This window comes from Camelus ferus, chromosome 19 (assembly GCF_009834535.1).
Source record: "Camelus ferus isolate YT-003-E chromosome 19, BCGSAC_Cfer_1.0, whole genome shotgun sequence".
NCBI lineage: Eukaryota > Metazoa > Chordata > Mammalia > Artiodactyla > Camelidae > Camelus > Camelus ferus.
The window spans coordinates 30,094,164-30,115,488 of record NC_045714.1 but is presented as its reverse complement, the minus strand read 5'-3'; the positions used below and the strand labels follow the sequence as shown (position 1 = coordinate 30,115,488).

The window sequence follows — 21,325 nt, the reverse complement described above, 5'->3', positions numbered from 1 at the left end:
ATGAAACACCCTATTTTATCACTGCACCATTTGTGACTATATGCAAAGTCCTTGGCAGTGTCTACCCTGCCAAGTTATTTTTTATTATTTTTATAATTGGTAAATTATTTTGATTTTTCTCTTACAACAACAAAATAGCAATTGTTATCAAGTTTTAAAAAATCGTATCCACATTTCCAAATTTATGTCATTCAAGAACTTCCCCTGAAAATGAACAAAACACCTCTTAGTCTCACGTACCCCTTCAGTCCTCCCTCCCTCTCGCTTCCTCACCACTGTCAAGCTTCCTAAGGAAGGGTCTACCCTGGCCATTTCCTCCTATTACTCATTCACTCCTGCAACTGGGCAGGGGTCCTGCTTCCAGGACTCCATGTGAACTGCTCATATTGGGAGCCTCCAAAGACTCTTAAGTGCTAAATCCATGGAGCACTTCTCTGCCATCTTTCCTTCATGTGTCATTGGCACTGTCCACTACCCAGCCCCCCTTCCTCCCTCCTTCCCCTCTTACGACACAGGCTCTCTGGACTTCTACTACCCTGACCACCCCTTCTCAGGGCCACACTGTCTTCCCGATGCTGGTCAACCCAGGTTCTGTTAGGAGAAGTTAATGCTTCTCTTCCCATTGTATCTGTTCTTTCCTTGTATATATTTCAACTGTTATCTACCTCCATGCTGAGGAATTCCAGGTATGTCTCTCTAGTTTAGATCCTGAAATCAAACTATCACTTACATTTCTCCACTTGGAAATTCATAAACACTTCACACTGTCTTCTCCATCCTGACCTCCATCTTCCAAACTTCACCTGTTCTACTGGTTCCTCAGTAGTTTTTACTAGTGAAACATGGCCTGTCGGTCTTCATCACAGCCTCTTCCTTTCTTATGGCTAATCAGTCACCAAGGTCCAACGATCCCACCTCCTAAGTATCTCTGGAACCCACCCCTGCTTTTCTCCTTCCCCTCGGAGGCCTCCCACCTGATCCTCTCATTACCTGAGCCTCTCACCTCATCCTGCAGGATGATCCACTTTACCCGACGGGCCAGCCACAGAGAACTAGTTATAGACTCAGAAGGCACCTCCTCTCCTCCTGGCCTTCGCCATGATCTATGCTCTATCTGGAAAGGCCTTCTCTACCCTGCCTGCTTAACCCATTCCCACTTATCTATTAAGAATCATCCCACTCTTCACATCATCAGAAAAATGTTCCTTGATCTCCCCACTTATTTTTTGCCTGAAATTAGGTTCCCTTCTCTGCAGCACGAGGGGCACCCCCCCCCTTCTCACACTGTCACTCGGGGCAGACCAGTCTTTTCCCCCCCAAATGCTAAGCTGAACAAGTGATGGTTACGGAAAACAACCTAGAACCCCTGGTACATGTCTACTGATTTCTGATCTTTGCACGACCAGAACATTGTTTAAACTTACTGAAAAAACGCTGGGAGGGTGGTGACGAAGAAGCGGCCACTCAAACCTACAAGAAGCACAGACAAAAAGTTACCAGTCAAACTCAGACTAAAGCAAGCACCTCAGTTAAGTTCTAAGAACAAGCAGCCATAACCACAATATAAAATCTTTCCAATTACTGAATCACATTTACTATTTATTTGTTTTGTTTTTTTTTACTTAAGGAAATTTCTACCCATTTTTATTCACCTAATACTTTCTAGTCACTGACACACAACTTGCGTATCTCCAATGTGTGAAACTGGAGTTTTCTGGTTTGTATATTATATAGAATTGTATGGTGGCTGAAAGGACAGGTTTTAGTCATGCAATCTGGGCTAACTAACTAAATTCTCCATTTACCAGCTTTGTGACCTTAGATAAATTACCTTTCCAAGTCTTGGCTACCTCATCTGTAAAATGGGAACATAAAAGCCTCAGAACTGAATTGTTCTGGGGTTCCATTAGATCATTACCTTAAGTGTTCAGCACATAGTAAAGGACTCAATAAATTATAGGTATTACTACACCAATGACAGGGTTCAAAAGAATAACAAGGAACACAAAATAATAAGATCATGTATAACATTTGTACACATAAAATCTGCAAGTCCTGTCGAGGGATTTTATGTACATTAAACAGATTTTTTTCAATTTGTCTCAGCAAACCTTTGCTGAACACTTAACAACACATATCACTTGTTACGCCGAGGTACACTGGTACACTAGAGACAAAGATAAAGAAAATCCTCAGTCACTCAAAAAATATTCACTAAGCATCTTCTTTGTTCCAAGGACGGTGATAACCACTCACGATACACAGATGAGCAAAAACACATACAGTCTTTGTTCTCACAGAGTGCACAGTCTAGCAGAAAAACTTAATCAAATAACCACATGACTATAAACAGAGATAAAGGTTATCGAGAAAAGAGACACACAACAAAAACCTGCATGAGACTAGGAGCAATGAGCATCGTGCTCTTTAAATGTTTACAAGTAAATACTTATGTGTGTACCAAAAGTGAGTGAGCCTGGCTCTGGCCAAGAGAAGCAAATCTGAAGGCTCCCTCTGGCCAGCACAGAAAACTGAGACATAATTTTCATGTTTCTCATCACTTTCGCTTTGAAGAACAGTCTGATTAAATCAAATATCTATTCAAATAAAGAGGCTCAAACTTTGTACCTCTGTGGTCACCTGCAATTTGAAACACCAAAGTTTTACTTTTAATAACATAGGAAATTTGCTTATACCCATTTTATAAGTTAGACCTATATTCAGGATAATAATCCACTAATTAATGCTGAGTCTTTCCCAAAAAGAATTTTTTATTTGTTCTGAAATCAAACCAAGTAGACTCTGAAACATCCCTATGGCACTTAAAAGAAAACACAGTACTCTGAAGGTAATAAAAGTCACCATTACAAAAAGAAACATTTACTGCATACATTTATCATTGTACATTTGGCGGTGGTGGGGGAAGCTTGTACTGACAGTAACAAAAACACAAGTGACCTGAGAAGTCAACTGAGAACTGTAACAAGCATGCTGACCTCTAACACTGTTCAGAATTCCAGCCCAGCAGGGTAACATGGGTATCTTTTCATGTAGTTCCAACTCTAATTAACCAGGGAAACAAGCATTGGTAATCCTAAATTTTATATGCTTTTACCTCATAGTAATTCTTGCAAAAAGGTTCATACCTCATTTTTCTCCTAGCTAGAGAGAGTCTTATGACCACTCAAAGAAATTTTCTCTAAGGAGTTATAGTAATAGAGAATTACACTTTGTTTATGTGGCCTTTTCAAAAGGAATGAAAAAATAACATCCCATCACTACTTTGTTTCTATTTATATTTTATTTTTATCAGAATAAACAGATAGGATTCTAATAAATGTTAGGTATCACTGAAAGCAAAATTTTTAACTTGTTCTTTAAAATTCTTCATGTGACCTTGGTCATCACTGGCCATGGCAATAAAGAAAAAAGTAACACATAAATCTTAAAAGTAGTTTATAAAATGTATTAGATTATACAATATGCAAAACAGTATGTCCAGATTTATGAGCCGGCTTGCCTGGGGTTAAATTTATTAGTTTTTAATATGCCACAGTTAATTCAAACTCTCTGGGTTTTAGTTTTCTTATTATAAATAAGCATCACAATTTCTATCTTACAGTATTACAGTATTAAGTGATTTTATATTTCTAAAGTACATAGAAAACAATGTCTGACATATAATAAGTATTAAATAAACGCAATTATTTTCTGTATTTAAATCTCTGATTCAAAGTTAGAATAAAATAAGAGGATACAACAAACACTAATTTAGTCTTAAGTGCTTTGGAAATTGTACATTATCTTCTTAACATAACTTAAAACTTTATAAATAAATGCACCCATGAAAATGAATGAGTAGGGAGAAAATAAGAAAAAAGAAACACAATGATAGATGATGGTCTTTGAGATTTTTTTACATGTCTCTCATTCAGGCTAGAACGTAAAACAGCACATTGTTCCCAAAATGGCTAGATTAAAGGTATAAAACGGTATGGCTTTTGACATGAATGTCTTCTAACCTCTAATACTGAGGCTATGAAATGTGAAGAGACAATTTTATCTGAAAAGTTAAACCATGACCAGTTTGGAACAGAGAAACACCATGTGAGGTTGTGGCTTCAGAGTTTAAAAACAAGTGCAGATCTTACAGAATTACAAGGCTGCAGTTCATTTCAAGGTCTGCATAATGGTTCCCCACAACAAGCTTCAGAGGGCTTGGAAGTAAGTGCATCTCTTAAATACTTAGAGATAAAGTTTGACCACAAGGTCTCCCAGAATTTCTGCATACCTTTTATATTTTAAGGGTAACTTCCATTTTAAAATGAAGACCGAACTGCAACATAAAAGGGATTAATCCAAAATGCAGAAAAATATTTCATTTCTTATTAGCAAGCTTATCTTAAACACATATAACAAAAGGAAAAGAAGAATTAAAAATTAGAGAAATAAAAATTATGGCAGGGAACTAATTTTCATTTGCAAAAACACAACCAAAATTATTTAAATTCAATATTAGGAAAATGGGGACAGCTACTAGCTTCTGTTCTACCACCTATTAGCTGTGTTATTTGGGGCATGTTACTTAAATTCTCTGAGCCTCAGTTGTCTGAGAAACATATAAATAGTTTGTTCTTCCTAGGATTGTAATGAAGCTAAAATGTATATAAGTGCTTAACACAATTACAAACTGAAGTAAATGCTTACTAGGTGTTAGTTATCATCGCCAAAGAAAGTAAAAGAAGGGAAACAATAAAAAAAGTACAACTAATATCACCACTGAAATTGGAAAAAGTTGTCAGTATATTAGAATACAAAGACTAAGCTTTACAACTATAAAATAGAACATTAACACTAACTAAAGGACAGTGAACTGAACTGGCTTCTATAATAAATGAGTGGCTTTAAGGACGATGCTCATTTTTGGCTACGGGAAGGGTCTGTTCTGGTTCACCTCTCATCTAGTGAAACAGCCTGGGTGCTCTCTGAGCAGCTGCTGTTTTACCGTCCTAGACAACTAAGCTCATCTGCATGGAACAGAGGGTTCAAGTATATCCTCATTAAATTTAATTTTCCAAACTCAGCTCCACTGAAACATCAGCTGGTCCATGCAGTATTAAACAGGCAATGAAAAGCAATCAAATCTAAGGCCTGTCCTTTCCCTGACATCTACATCTCAGCTGTAAAAATGCATTATGCTTGCAATCCCCAGTCTTTCTAATTCTGAAATCTTATTTTCTATTTAAAATACCTGAAAAAAATCTCTTACTTGATATACTGAAAAAAATGGGTTACAGGCATAGCTGAAGAGTAGGCATAAACAAAAATTCTCGCTTTCCCTTTTTCTTCTTTTTAAATTTTGCTTGCAGGCAAAAGAAATGAAATTATCTCTTATTAGCATTCCTGTGCAAGGCAGCCCTGATGAAAGGTATAGTAATGGAGATCTGTATCCAAATATATATCTGTACACAGAAATGTGCAGGAAAGTGCTCAACTCGGGAAACTAATGTCATTTCAATGGTTTCCCATTGCTCACTCAGGATGTGAGACTTTGTAAAAATGAAGTAAATACTTAAATAGCTTCCAAGGATAGGGACAAGCTGCCCTGGAGATTTGCCAACGAGTCAGTTCGACATGACACCCTCTCTCCATTCGGCTTCCGGGACCCCTACATCTCCACCACCTTCCTGGCTCACGGAAAGTTCCTCTGCTGAAGCTTCTTTTCTTCTAAATACTGGAGTGTCCCAGTTCTCAGTTCTCAGACTCTTCTCTGCACACACTCTCTAGGTAGGTAATCTCAATTCTTCCCTTGGTTTTGAATACTGTCTACACTGGTGATCCTCAAATGTATCTCTAGCTCATCTCTATTTGGATTTCTTCACCTCAGACTTAAACCCTGTCCCAAACTTGCTTCTCCTTCAATCTCCTCCATCTCCTCTCCTTCCACCAAGTGCTACAACCAATCTATCAGGAAATCCTTTGGGATATTCCAGCCAAATGCCATCTCTCAAATCCAACCACTTAACGCTGCTGCTACGAGTCCAGGCCACCATCCTCTCCACTCTGGACCACCGCATTAACCTCTTCACTTATCTTCCTTCCACCTCTGACCTCCTACAGTCGATTTTTCCCATAGCAGCCAACTAAACACGTTCAAAACATGAATCAAATCATGTCACTCCCCTGCTCAAAACCTTTCAGTGGCCTCCTTTCTATCATACTTGGTATAAAATCTAAACTCCTTACCATGGCCAACAAGAGCGCACATGATCTGGCCTGAGCTATCTCTCCAGCCCCATCTGTCTTGAGTACCCCACTGGCTGTCATATTTTTTCTCAAATAAACTAAGTACACTATCTGCACATACAGTTTGCTCTGCTTGGAATGCTCCTCCCCTAAAGCCTGTTGAAATTAATTTCCTTAATTTGGTAAGACCTATAGTCAAACAGTACCCCCTGGACATCCTATTAAAACAGTGGCTCACATCATTATCTATAGTTTTACCCTGCTTTCTTCTTCATGCCCTTACCACCACCAGACATTATTTCTCATTTTACTTTCATAGCTGCTCATCTTCTTCACTAGGATGTAAGCTCAGTAAGGAGTCAGGTCTTCTCTTCCTTACTCACCTGTATCATTACTCACCTGTGTCATTACTCACCTGTGTCATTATTTACCTGCATCATTATTCACCTTTATCATTATCTACCTGTATCATTATCTACTGTATCATTATTCACCTGCATCATTATTTGCCTGCATCATTATTTACCTGCATCATTATTCACCTTCATCATTATTTACCTGCATCATTATTCACCTGTATCATTATTCATCTGCATCACTATTTACCTGCATCATTCATCTGTATCACTGGTATCCAGAACGGGGGCTGGTACATGGTAGGAACTCAAATACTTGTTGAATAAACACATTATTTCTAAACTCTATTAAAATATTATTGGAAAATATTAGGTTTATAATTTAAAGAAAAATTACAAACATTAAAGAGTATAATCTAAAGTGAAATACTCTCTAGGCCACTCAGTCCTGTGGGTAGAATTCTGTTTTCTAATTTTTATTTGCCAGTTAGTTTTTAAGTTTTTATCATTTAAAATAATTCTAGAGCCTCTACTTTTAAATAAAAATTGTTGTAAAACACAAAACAATTAATCACATTTTGTTTTTTGGACTGTTTCTTCACTATTCCAATGGAACACCAGACCAAAGACTTTTTTTCCTTCTTCTTTTGATAAATATTCCATATAGAGAGAGAGAGAGTTTATATTTACATAAATGCTATGAGTCAGTGATTAATTTGTTTTTAAAATATTTTGTTATAATTGATTTCTCTCTTGCTTCATTATCAAAAAAGCACATCCACTTACAATGGAAAAAATAGCTGTAAATCAACATTTTAGATGGAAAGATTATACTCAATTAGACTTTAGATCTGTTAAGTCTATCATAAAGCTAACTGTTTAATTAGTTTAATTTAAATCATGCTGTGAATTCACGCCAGGTATGCCAAAAGGCTGAAATGTGAATAGGCCAGCTGCATTTCTAAGAAATTCATCATAAAATGCATCCGGTGCCCACTAACTAACAAGGCTTACACCTGATTTCACTGGACACAAACTACTAAAAGACAAAAACAAGTTTACAACAGCAATGTAACTGCAATGACTTGGCTTCCAAAAGGAAAAACTCATTACAACAGCCAAAACCATGAACTAATAACTGTAATTCTCCATCTCTAAATAGCAGATAGGTAGAAGTGACTTTGATTCAAATGCTTCAAAAGGTGGAGGTTTGAGGACACACAGCTTATGACAGAAATCTCTCTCCATGAGTTTGTCAACACACAGACCTTAACAGACACCATTCATTTTGTTGTCCAAGTAATTGATAATTCATTACTTTGTGTTTTTTGAATTCATTTATTACAGAGAAGGAATAGCTCCATTTCCATAGCCACCTTCTTATTCCCCCTTGTGAAGGATGCAACAGGTAGAAATTGAATGTAGACAGGAAAAATTTGACTAATAAAGTTTGAAAATAGTCAAATTTGAGATTTAAATTTTAAAAATCCAACTTTTCTCAATTTACATATAATACAAAGTTATTTTTAAACTATAAATACAAATTTATTGTGGTTTTTTTTTCAGAATTAATGTCTCTTCTATCTCACTCATTTGAAAAATTACATCATTAACAGCTAGTAAATGCAGATAGTGACAGAATTAGAAATTCACCATTCTGGAACACTTAATAAAATGTTTGATTCCAGTAAGATCATCACAGATCTTAAAACCCCAAAGTATCACCCCACAGATTACCTGCTAGCTACAAAGTGAAGTCTTTTCTTTGTAACTGAGATCTTTAGTGTCATCACCTTAGCCAAGTGCTCAAACTCAACATCACTAATGGTGACAGTATGTGTCTTCTAATGAGATACAATGTAAAGTCACAGCATCACCTGCCCATAAATGTCTGACCTAAATCACGCCTCTAGACTGAAGTTTACAGAAAATACAGGATACACAAGAGTAAGTTAAATGTCACTGTAAGGAAACACCTGGGCAAATCCCTTGTCTGTTCTCTTCAGAGTATCGATGGCATGGCCAAAATGGAGGACTACTCTAGCTTGCGAGAGACTAAAAACACACAACCAAATGCAACTGGTGAAACTTGATTAGATCCTGGTTCAAAAAACTGTAAAAAGACATGTGGGAAATAATCAGGGAGATTTTAATAAACTATCATGATGTCTGTAAGTTATATTCAAATGATGCAGCAAAACACACACACACACACACACACACACATATATATATATATAAAAAAAATACATATACACATACATATGTGTAAACAGACTCACATACAGACAGACCCAAATATGCCAAAATGTCACGTGTTGATTCTAGGTGATCAGCTTATGCAAAATCAATGTTCTAGTCTTTCAACTTTTCTGCATGCTTGAAAAAATTCAAGTGAAAAGTAACAAACTTACGAATTTAATGTTCAACATTCACTGTACCTGGTTCCTGAATGACGTCTACCTTCCCCACACTGATCTGAAGTATTTCACCATTCTTTGCAAACGTCTCCCATTCTGAATCGGTCTGCTGACAAGATGGACACCATGGGGCATAACTATAAAAGAACAATAGCTAATTAATATAAACACATGAAAATATCTGTAAAACAAAATAGAGTATTTAAATTTAAAAAATAAATTCTTACTAAGGAAACACAAAAGCAAGCTTTTCCAAAGTCATTTGACTGAGAAAAACAAAAGTACCTTTCCCCTCCAGAATTTAATATTATGCCTATCAACTTCCTTGGAAAGAATGAGCCAAAGTTGAAGGTTTTTCACAAATTACTGTAATACATAAAATGTTTTACTTCAATGTCATTGTTACAATCAACCCAAATTTTATCACTTTCCGGATAGTTTTTGGTTGGAGGGTGAACACTGCTTTGAGAGCGTACTGAAGGAGGGCAATCCTCACAAGGATGCCCCTCATCTGCCCAAACCAGTCTCAAACCCATCAAAGCTACAAATCTGATGGGCAGAGAACAGGAGAGATCTGTTGCTCATGGGTCCCCAAGAATGTGAGTCATTTCCAAAGATTTGTGGCAGTTCTGAACCATTTCTGAGAAAGAAAGAAGAAGCTAAACCAACTCTACCTGACACTTAGAAAACCCTGCATCTTCAATCAGAACCCTACTTTTTACATTTATTTTTTCCACTCAATAAACACCAACTGAGCACCATCCTAGAAGCGGAGGCTACAACTGTGACCAACACAGATGTGCCTCCTCTCTCCTTGTGGGTCACACAGTCCAAGAGGGAATTACAATCCAGGCGGCAAACGTGAGAACAGAGCAGATGGTACAGAGACACCCAGAAGCTGGGTTATCTCAGAGGGGCCCAAAGAGAGAGAAGCATCTGTGCCAAGATCCAAAGTAGGAGTAACAGCCAAAAGGGGTCTAGGAATGTTCCAACCTGAGCAGAGAGAACAATACATGTGAAGGCTCAGAGTACTGAGCATTTAAATCAAGTTGCATAAGGAATTAGGACTATTCAAAGCTCCACGCTTAGCCCTAAAGAGATACCAGGATTATGATCAGATTTACATTTTGTAAAAGTCACCCTGGAGCTCTGTAGATAATGGATCAAGGAAGAATAAGATGAAGCAGAGAGAAGAACTGGAAGGCTGTCCCACTCTAATTCCATCTCTAAAAAAGACTAGCAGAATCAATTCCAAGATTATTCTAAAAGGCCATTAATCTTCCCATTATAGCTCACTGTGCAATCCCTGAGGTCCAGGAGATATGGACAAGAGAACATGGTCCAAGAACGATCTGCTGACATCTTTGAATGTGGATTTTTTAAAACACTTGTATCTCTGCATTTCCAAGGCAAAGTACACCCTGTTATACAGTAAGTGCTCAATAAATGTTTGTAGAATACATAAATGAACGAACTTTAAAGAAAATTACACTCTTCATCTGAGAAAATAGTTATTTTCTACATATTTTCTAAATATCCAAATGGCAGATGAGACTGTGTCAAGCAGTTGGTAAACTGTAGGGAAAAAAAGGAACATTCTGTTATTAAGTATATTTCAATAGGCATTTCAGTATATTGGATAAGAGTTCTGCCGGAGGAATCAGAAAGACCAACTACAAATTGTTCCACACCTCAGCTTTCTCAACTGCAAAATAGGATAATAACAGCAGCTTAGAAGGTCATGGGAGATTAGATGATGCATGTAAAGCAGGCACATATTAAGAAAAATCATTAATATCAATTACAATTGTAACATACTGCTTGGTTCAGAGGCATTTTTATGATGCCTTGGCTTATCTGAACCTTATCATCTCACTGTCAAGCTGGGCAGGTTCAGAGACACCTAAGAGCTAAGACCACACAGGGCAAGAACCCAGATGGAGGTATCTGTGTGATTAAAATGTCCAAGGGAAATAAGACCCACCAGAGACAGACGGAGAGAAAGAGGGAGAGACAGAGGGAATAAGCAAACATTACCAAAAATAAAGACAAAATCTTGAAGTACCATTTAATGAACTCTAGACCCTCTTTGCTTTGTTTCCCTAGATCTGTTTTTGTATAACTCATGGACATATTTGCTACATCAGTAATTATTACATCACGCAAATTTCATCATTTAAAAAATCTGAGTCCCTAATCTCTAGACAGACTATTATACAGATTGAGATCTGTGTGAAACTGACCCTCAAATATACAAATGCCACTGAGGTAATTCTAGATTTCCATGTTCTTTGTAGCCGCTATCCACTAGTCTGTAAGGCACTGTTAATGCCATTATTTCTAAGATTCAATCAGTTTATTGTGTTGGAAAGCGCCAAGGTTATCCATTAACCTAGTGTACTCTTTTAGTGGTGGAGATACAGTTCTGAGTTACAGAAGTGGGAACCGGTCCACTGTTGTTGCAGCTTTTTAAACTACAGTATTCTTTGTATCTAAAAGGCAGTAATTTAGAATTTACTATAAGTAAAACAGCTCCAGGGCCAAATGAATACAAAGGCAAATCATGTGACTGGAAAGGTGTTTTTCTTTCTCTCCCTCTCTCCATGCGTATATATAAATGAAATATGCATGAATAAAACTAATCAGAAAGAACCAAACACAATCTTCCCTTACATTTAAAACTAACTCAGAGTAACAGTCTTCTCCTAAGAACTATACAAGAGCTGACCAGCCCTAACTTTCTCTTTTACATATAAATTAATCCTTCTTTGATTTAAAAGCCTCAAAGAGGAATTAGTACCTTTATAGTCATGGAAACTGTAAAATACTATCATTTCTATTTAAACTTTTTGAAGGTGATAGTGGCATATAAAATCAGTAAGCTTCATAAAGAATTTGAAATACATTCCAGATAGCCAAATATTGTTAAATCCATCAACTTAAGACAGCAGTCCGATGTTTTTAACCATTTCTGGGAAACAAAATTTAACAGCATGCTTTTGTTATCCACGTTGGTATTTACATACAAATTATACTTTGTTTCTGTTGTATGTAAGTAAGGTGGTTGAGGGCCCTTGATTTAACAATGAAGACCAAAGAGGTATACTAGGTTCATTTTTCTATGACTTAATAGATAAAACTAAATCAAAATGTCAACAAATGATGCCTTAAATACAAGTGTTATTCTACTTTCTAGAAAATCTGGATAAACTTAATGAGCCAAGGGTTGAAAGCCTTATGTTCAATTTTCTCTAGAAGGCCATTTCTAAGACAGGTTATCATAAAATAGAGAGAAAAAATAAAACCTGACAGCTCTGTGAAAACCATGACACCTGCAAGAGAAAATGGAATTCACTAACTTCACTAGAATGAACACTCCATGAAGCCAATGACGGGTGCATTGCTTGGACCTAGGACAGAGCCTGGCAAGTCCTAGGCCACAGTAAATACTTATTACATCAATGAACAAATAGAAGACAATACAGATTATCCATAATATCTGAGACAATATATACAGCTGCTTCCTTCAGTGATACACTGGAGGAAGCGATAGACTAAAGGCAGAATTAAAGCCTATTATTCATATACTCAGAGTCAAAAAATATTTATTGAACACTTAGGATTTGATAGTTATTAAATTTCTATAGATAAACAGGAAGAAGAAAAACTTTGTTCCTCTACTCAAAACCTTATTACTAGGGGAAGAGTAAGACCAAAACCTAGTACAAAAACATGTAAGTTAATTTATAAGTTGTGATAAGGCCATGCTAGATATAAACAAGGCACAGTGAAAAAGAACTTTCCTGGGTGGCTGGGGTGCAGGGAAGGCAGAGCACCTGTTTAAATGGTAAAAAGTGTCAGGAAAGTTCTCACAGGAATGCTCTTCTTTTGCAGGAATCAGAGCGATGGTAAACCCAACTACTCTGAATCCCACAGGGGAAAGGCCTCCCTTCACATGGGTGCTGGCCAGCTGAGAGCATAAGCGAGAGGCAGCCAGGCTCTGTGCCTTCCCATAGGCTCCCCCACAACGCAGCCACTCCCCCCAGCTTTCACTGGGGGCTGCAAAGCTCAGGCCAGCACTCTAGCTCTGGCTTTGCCCACCACTTACTAAGGATCTGGCCTAGGTCAAAGCTTTAACCTTCTAAGTTTTCAACTCCTGTAATTCATGAGAATGAAAATAATAATTTTTGCACCAGATGGCTGGGATGATCAAATTCTGAAAGGGAGCATCTTGAACTGGTGATGTAAGAAATGTAACTATTCACTGTGATGGAAATGACCGTGATGATGATGACAGCAGTGAAGATGTTACGGATGATTACTCTTTGTGGAAACAATCTGAAATCAAATACTTCGATATTAGCCTACGAGCTCCTTTTTTGCATGTTTTTAAACCCATAACAGTACCTAGGGCAGTGGTTTCCAATCAAAAGCATTTGGAAATCTGTATAGAGGATGGAATTTTAAACTTTTTTGGTGTCACATGACTACTAGAATGTTAACGGGCAAGGACCAGGGATGCCAAAGGTTCTACAATGTGTGAGCCAACCCCACACATCAAAGAACTGTCCAACCCCAAATGCCAGGAGTACCCTGGTGAGAACCACCGATGACCGCTCAGAGAGAGGAAGCATTCATTCAACATTTGCTAAATAAACAAATGCTACCTGTGCTATTTATTTCCTTCACAGCAGAGCAACTACCAGCCCCTGGAAATCAAGAAACAGAGCTCATTCCTAATCATCTTCCCAAGTTCCCAACCCTGAACCTGACACATAACAAGCAGTTAATATCTCTTATACATTCAAACAAATCACAACAATCTACGAGACTGCAAGAAATGACAGCTATTTGACATGGGCAAGTTAAGGCAATGATGTTGAAGATGGCCTCTCCAAGTGTAAGAATATTGGAAAAATGGTACTAAACCCAAGAGATCCTAGGGAAATCAATGAGGCTCTCCTCCATCATCAGATTACTAATTTCAATTCTGAGACATGGTCATCCCTAAAACAAAGTCAGGAAAAGTAGTGCTTTACAAAGACTTACATGCCTTGGAGATAAATTAATTTAACCCAAAGACATATTTTCCTCTGGGCATCAGTTTAAAGTACATGGGTCAAAATTAAGCTTTGTGGATACATTTATTTCTTTGGGGAGGGCACCACAACAGTATATAGATTGTATTACATCATATACTTTTCTGTTTCAAAAGAACAAGTCTTTTCTCAAGAACTGATACAACAGGAGCCAAGCAAGGGTTTAAAACAGCAAAGGGTTACAAAGCAACTGAATGAAGAACAATATGAAACAATGGAAACAGAAAAGAAAGCATCAGAAGGCATTTAAAAGGTTAGACAATCTTTTCTAAACCAAGAAAGGACACACTTTTCAAAGTTAAGAGGGAAAAAGCACAGCAAGCCAATTACAGAGGCAGAAACAGGGGTTAAAAAGTATCAAACAATATATGAAAACAAATAAGAAAAAAACTGAATGTACAGTAAGACCACAGCATTAACAAAAATGTTAATAGCAATGGGAGAATTTTTCAGGTTTTACAGAAGGTTTCAGGGTAGAAATGGTGAATTACTGCAAATATAGTTTTCACTGATATTTCTCCTTAACAGAGAAGTGTTTTTTTTTTAAATAGAAAATTCAATTGCAAGAATACAAAAGACTGACTGAAAGACAAAAGGAAATACAACAGATTAAATTTTACAATGGGGCTTTTCATGTCTTGGAGAAGATAAACACTGTTAGGTCCTTAAAAACAGATTATTGACACCAACCTAACCAGGAATTACAAATATAGAAAGATAGAAGCTCTGTATAAAGTGGGTTAGAAAAGAAAAAAATTCCAGAGGAGAGGTAGCATATAAGCAAATAAACAAATAAAGAGCTGTCATTCAAAGTAATGTTCAAATTTTAATATTATCAGGAAGCCTCCTAATTAGCTTCCTTAGAGAAATTAAATATATCACCTGTGGATCCCTAATGATCTCCATTTACTATGACCAGTTCATGTGACTCAGTGGTTAGCATGGGAGCTGGTATTAAGATATTTTGTTTTTCAGAAAAAGCTCTGATAATTTATTGGATGTTTGAATGAATTCCTAGAACTTTGTCGCAGGTCTACAGTGGTACTGAGGATATAAATATTATATTTTTTGAAGTGTTGGATTTTGCCAAAGGGAGGAAGAGTATTACAAATAAAGAGCCACAATATTTCTTCAGGACGAGCACTTAGGTTCTGGAATTTGGAAGTCATGGTTTAAATCCTCCTTCGTTCTAGCCTCACTTCGTATCGACCTATTGTGAAGTGTACTTGATGAAAAGAGAACTTCTACTAAAAAGATCTCAAGTGTCAGCTAACTTCCGGTCACAAGTGTCACCTTGCATCAGAGCCCAAACATACTCCATACAATGGACACAAGGCAAGCTTAGAGCAATTGACTACTACACCTAGGCTTGGACATTTATGAAGTAAAATTTGAACCATCAACACAGCCAAACGTAAGAGTTGTTGGCTGCTGCCTGTTTATAACCTTAACTTGGCTTACACCTGAGCTCTGGTGTTAGTTTTTACTTAAAAAAAAAAAAAATCATAGCTATTCCAAAAGGAACTATAAAGAAGTTGAGGCTATTAAACCTAATGAGCCTTTTCTGCTATGACCTTCATCGTGGACATACACAAACTCAAGTTTTAATCAGAAAATTGACATCTAGAAAAACTCCATTGTATAAGTACCTACTGAGAAAAAGAACTTTCTGTAGCTGACAAAGTGCAGTCTCTCTAAAACTCTTCCATTATGACAAACATGACAGTCCTGTCGTGCTTACTTTAAATTTTTCTTTTAAATAGAAAATGACTTCCTCATTTCCATTCAAAGTAGTTAAGTGGCTTATTTCAATAAGTGCTTTACGTCTACAGATCTCCTTAATAATTTCATCGATTTATTATGATACCAAAGGCATTTTACTTTGAGATCTAAAATAGCCTCTTCTTTGTGACCAAAAGGTAATTACTCGTTTGAAGGGGTAATATGTGTTATATTCTTTCAACAATGTAATCTACTAAATGACTTGCAACTTTTGGCCCTGAGTGAAACTGAGGTTTTCATTCTACAGAATAATCTGTTCGCAATCTAAGTTCAAAGAATCAAAATTTAGTCTTGGACAAATAAAGGAAAAATTCAATTCTGTGAGAGTCTGTCCTCAAGGTAAAATTAATTAACAAACAGTGACAATCAAGTATGTATGTCACCTGGAAACCACAGGCCAGGGAGATGTGGTCTTGGTCATCACTTCTCTAACCACACTTCATTTTCCCTACAAGCTCTCCCTGGTGGTCTCTTCAGCCTATTCAGATATCTGCCCACTGTCTACTTCAAGCCCAATTTCAAATGGTTACTTCTTTCCTAGTAGAAGTTCATTTTAAGCTACAATGAACAAATGCCCCGCTTGCTCCCTAATTCAAAACTGCATTTTCCCACCTCCCTTCAAGCAAAGGCACTAACCAAGATTTACCTTCTGTTGTTCAAGAGGGACAATTAATTATTACTGTCCCTTTCTTTATGACACTAGCACAGTTATTTACCCAGAAAGCCCTACCTCCAAAATTAACAATTATCAACATCTGAATTTTTTTTTTTTTTTTACAACTTCAAAGGCACCATCTTTCTGCTTTATTTTTCACAATGGCATCTCGGGGTTCTCCAAAATGAAGACCAAGATACTTTGTCCAGACTGGTCTGCCCTTCACCGTGCTGCAATGATTCAACAAGTCCCTTGCCTACTCAGTGCTACGTATTTGATCTGTAAAGAAGTGTCATTGAATGAGAGCCCTTTCTCCTCTGCAGCCACTTTTATGGAAAGCACGCGATTTCCTTGCTGATCTTCTCTGCTGCCCTTCCTCCCCTTGGTAAATGCCCACCCACCCCATCCCTAAAACACTTCCTCCCCAAGCAGGGGACCAGCCAGGCGGTGGGGGGATGCGCAGCACCCGCAGACCCTCCGCGGAGGGCCGAGCGCGCATGCGCAGCGCGAGCGACACAGCCCGGCGCCGCAGGTAGCGGGGAAGGTGGGTCCCGGGCCCGAGGTCGAACCAGGCGGGCAGTGCGGGAGCCGGAGCGGGGGCGGCCCGCACGAGCACGGCGTGGCGAGCCGGGCGGGCGGGCACACTCACAATTTCAGCATCCACTCGCCCTCCATCACCAGCGTCCAGTTGGAGGCGGTCATGGGCAGCACCAGGCTCCGTTCCTCAGGCAGCGCGGCCTGCTCCGGGCGGGCCTCCCCCTCCGCCGCCGCCGCCGCCGCGACCCAGGCGGCCAGGAGCGCCGTCAGCAGCGGGCCGCGGCGCCCGCCCGCCATGTCGGGGCGCGGAGCGAGGCTCCTCTGCAGGGAAAGAGTGCGGCGGGCCCGCCGATGGGGCCTTCCCGGGAAGCGCGCGGAGAGGCCGGGCCGCCCCGCCTCCACCTCCGCCTCCGCGCGGCCGCTCCGACCAGCCCAGCTCGCCGCGCGCGCGGCCGGCGCCGCCTCTTATCGGCGCGGGCTGGCCGAGGCCACGCCCCCTCCCGCCGCGACTCGCCGTTGCCCAGGGCGTCGGCTGCCTTGGCAACGGGCGCCCTCTCTTCCTGACCAAGGCGTTGAAAATAAACAAACCACCCAACGTTGCTTAAATTAGAACCCGCCCGGCTTGTGCCCAGGCCCCAGTAAGGCGGGTTGGCGCGTGTGGGTCTTTCGTAAGAGAAACAAGGCCAGTAATTTTAAAATGCATCCCCTATTCAACGGTAGCAAAAATAACAACGATGGAGTGCAAAGTAAAACGTTTAGAGGAAAAAACGAAGGGACGCATTGGGCATCCCTTGTTGAAAGGAAGAGGAAAATTTAAGTACTCTTTGCGTGTGTTTACCGAAGTCTTACTGCCTAATTGGAAATAATGAAACTAGACCATGCAATTGCATCTTTTACAAAAGTAATTTTAATTTCATAAAAAAAGGTTAAAACATGGGTAGTAACAGATAAAGTGAGTCAATTGATAAGAATATTGCCAGTTGTGATAAAATGGACCTCATGCTTCTTACAATTTCGTCAGATCCAAAATGAGAATAGCCTTAAATGGTTTCCAGATACACATTTGATGCATCTGTACCTTGAGATCACTGTACCCTTAGTATGTATGTCTGAATTGCAATTAGAGGCTGAGTGAGCTTTCCCAAAGTGTGCTTTACAAGAATTTATTAGATGTGCAAAGCATAAAACTGGGTAGTGTGGTCAATATATCAATGAAAAAGTGTGATTTCTGTCCTGAGTACATGAGATCAACCTCCAAACAGTACTTATAGGAGAGAAAGATGAATTTTGCCTCCAGAGAAGATAATACCTGAATTAAGTGTCAATTAGTAGTTGTTCAATTCTATGGGGAGCCAGCCCTTATCATCAAAATATAAGGCTCAAATTTATAAACCACTGTAAATTTTGAAAATGTCCATGCAAAAGATGTTACCAAAAGTCACTAATTTTATATAGATCAATCCTATCAACTCAGTGGAAAACATTTTATTTTGCTTTTAACAAGAAATGACATACACAGACCTTCTATCATTCTTTTCAGTGCAGCTTTTGTACATTCATGTGATTGGTAAAATGAAAAATGTCTTAAAAGTAGAATCTGATATTAAAGAGTTACTATTAATTTTACTGGGTGTGATAATGATGTAATGACTATATTTTTAAAAATCTGTTGGTTACAGATAGTGAAATATTTATGCATGAAGTAAGATGATGCCTAGAATTCACTTTAAAACACTCCAGAAATAAAATTTGGGGGATGGACGGAGGATAGATGAAACAAAAGTGGCACCATGTCAATCAGTGTTGAAGCTAAGTTCATTTTTGCTATTCTCTCTACTTCTCTGTAGGCTGGAAAATTTGCAAAATGAAAAGTCCAAATGAGAAAGAGAATAATTGTATCATTGCTGAAGCTTTCCCTCGTTTCTAACGCAAACTGTGTGTTCAAGGGTTGCATTTCTTGGCCTTCAGACTAAGGTCAGTAGGAAGGACTATAGCAAGAATGTATGGGAGTAAGTGTGCGGTGGGGTGGCACAAACCAAGGTATGGCATCTCAGCCTGACACTTCCTACTAATTAATCACTAATGTGACTTGGAGCTAAAACCAGTTAAGACTAAATGTCTGTTTAAATGCAAGTATTAATAGAACCTACTGCATAAGGTGCGATAAAGATTCAATGACATGAATATAGTGCTTAGATAACGAGGTCAATGCTCAACGTTTCTCATGTTTGAAGTACGGAGTCGCAGTTTAAAGAAGGTTGGTACATGATGGTAGGAGAAAGAGCTATTGTTCCAAGAGTAGTTTCCAGTGGTGGCACCATGGGGCAGCTGTGGTTACACACAAAAGCACATGGTTCCTCGTAGGAAAAGGAAACGAGAAAACAACTTATTGTCCAATGGTAGAAACTTAAAATGCATGGTAACGAGCAAAAAGATCTTGATAAAACTGGCAATGCAGGACTTAATATTACGAAGATTATCAATGAGAGATGAGGAGATTGTATTCAGATTACAAACCCCACAATCATAGCGTATAGAAGTAATACACAGCGGTTTTCCTATTGAGGATGGTGAAACCAGTATGGAAATATTAAATAAGCTACACAACACTGTAAAATTAGCCCATAAAGTAATAATAGTACAGGAATTTAATTACACAAACAGATTTGCTAAATGCCTTACAGGAACAAGAGGTGGAGGGACAATTTAAATAGGGCACTTCCTAGAACAGATGGTAGAAGAAACCATAAAGGAGTGAAATAAACTGAATTGTCCCCGGCTAGTGACTAGAAATGAATCCAGAAGGAGCCTTGATAAGCGTCTTAAGAAACAGCAAACCTGGGAGCACCTCTTGGTAAAAGAGAATCAACTAACTTTTTTTCTTTTTCTTTTTTTTTTTGGTGGGAGGAGGTAATTAGGTTTTTTTATTTACTTATTTATGTATTAAATTAAGGTACTGGGGATTGAACCCAGGACCTCATGCATGCTAAGCATGAGCTCTACCACTGAGCTATACCTTCCCCCTCCTAATTTTTTAAAAAGCTAATAAATGAGCTCAGGAAAAGCTGCATACAAGAGAAATACACACAGGTCAGTTCTCTTCCTGTATACCACTAAGAATTAATTTTAAAATGTAGTATAGACAAACATGTCATTCAAGAGCAGCAAAAACTACCCAAATAAATAAAGACACATTCAAGACATATCAAAAAACTAAAGGACTTAGTATGATGGGGGTGTAAATTCTCCCAAATTAATCTATAAATCTAACGCAATATGATTCAGAATCCAATCAAGTTCTTTTATGTAGCTTTCTAAATACCTATCTTAAGAAGTTAATGCTTAAGTCCAGCCAACAGAATTTTGAAAAAGAACAATGATGTAGGTCTTGCCCTCTCAGATATTACATCAGCTATAAAGTTACAATAAAATGGGGAGGTATTGGTATAAGAAGAAAATTGATAAATGGATCAGAGTACAGACTCAGGAAACAGAAACTGTATATTTATGAATAATTATATATGTTAAAGGTGATATAGTTGACAGAATAAGGTAGACTTAGGTTGCAGTAACAAATAACCCCCCACATTTCAGAGGCTTGACTCATAACGTTCCTTTCTCTGTCGTGTAAAATCCTCCTGGATCTAAGAGACCCTCTGAGGAAGCGGCATATGGAGCAGGGTCCTCACAATCCAGGCTGCATCAATCATCATGCCATCTCTGCCATCTCAACACAAGGCTTTATCCATGATCCTAGCAGGGAAAGAGGAAAGTAATAAACGGCTGCAAGGAGCTTTCGGCTTCCTTAGTCCAGAAGCAGCACATCCCAGCTCAGCTCAGAGTCCTGTGGCCAGAACTAATCATAAGACCGCCTCACTTACAGGAAGGGTGGCCATTTCGTGGGACCTGAATATTGATGCACACTAATAATGTCCGATAATGGCATTTCCAGTCAGTGGGAGCAACTAGACTCACATGCAGTGCTGTTAGGACAATTTCCTCTTCATCAAGAAAAATAAATATCTCTACCTCAATCTATACATCAAAATAATTTTCAGATCCGCTAGTGAAAAAGCACACTGCAACAAATGCTCTTGGAAAAGGTTTGGGAGAATACTTTTATAATCATCTCATGGGCAAAGCCTTCCTGAATAACACAAGAAACACTGAGGCCATAAATGGATTCTGATAAATTTGCCATGTAATAAAAACAGCTTTTAAGTAAAGCCA

The 21,325-nt window shown here is 38.5% G+C and overlaps 1 protein-coding gene across 1 annotated transcript in view; it reads right to left on the bottom strand.

Moving 5' to 3' along the window:
- The window catches only part of TMX4 (thioredoxin related transmembrane protein 4), a 36,016-nt gene extending 18,477 nt beyond the window's left edge, over nt 1-17,539 (bottom strand). The window contains exons 1-3 of the mRNA XM_032461851.1: nt 17,208-17,539; nt 9,044-9,159; nt 1,425-1,470 (exon numbers count right to left, since the gene is read on the bottom strand). Of these exons, the coding sequence (XP_032317742.1) occupies nt 1,425-1,470; nt 9,044-9,159; nt 17,208-17,392 (347 nt within the window). The 5' untranslated portion in view covers nt 17,393-17,539. The remainder of the gene's footprint in view (nt 1-1,424; nt 1,471-9,043; nt 9,160-17,207) is intronic.
- Nucleotides 17,540-21,325: the final 3,786 nt, after the last annotated feature.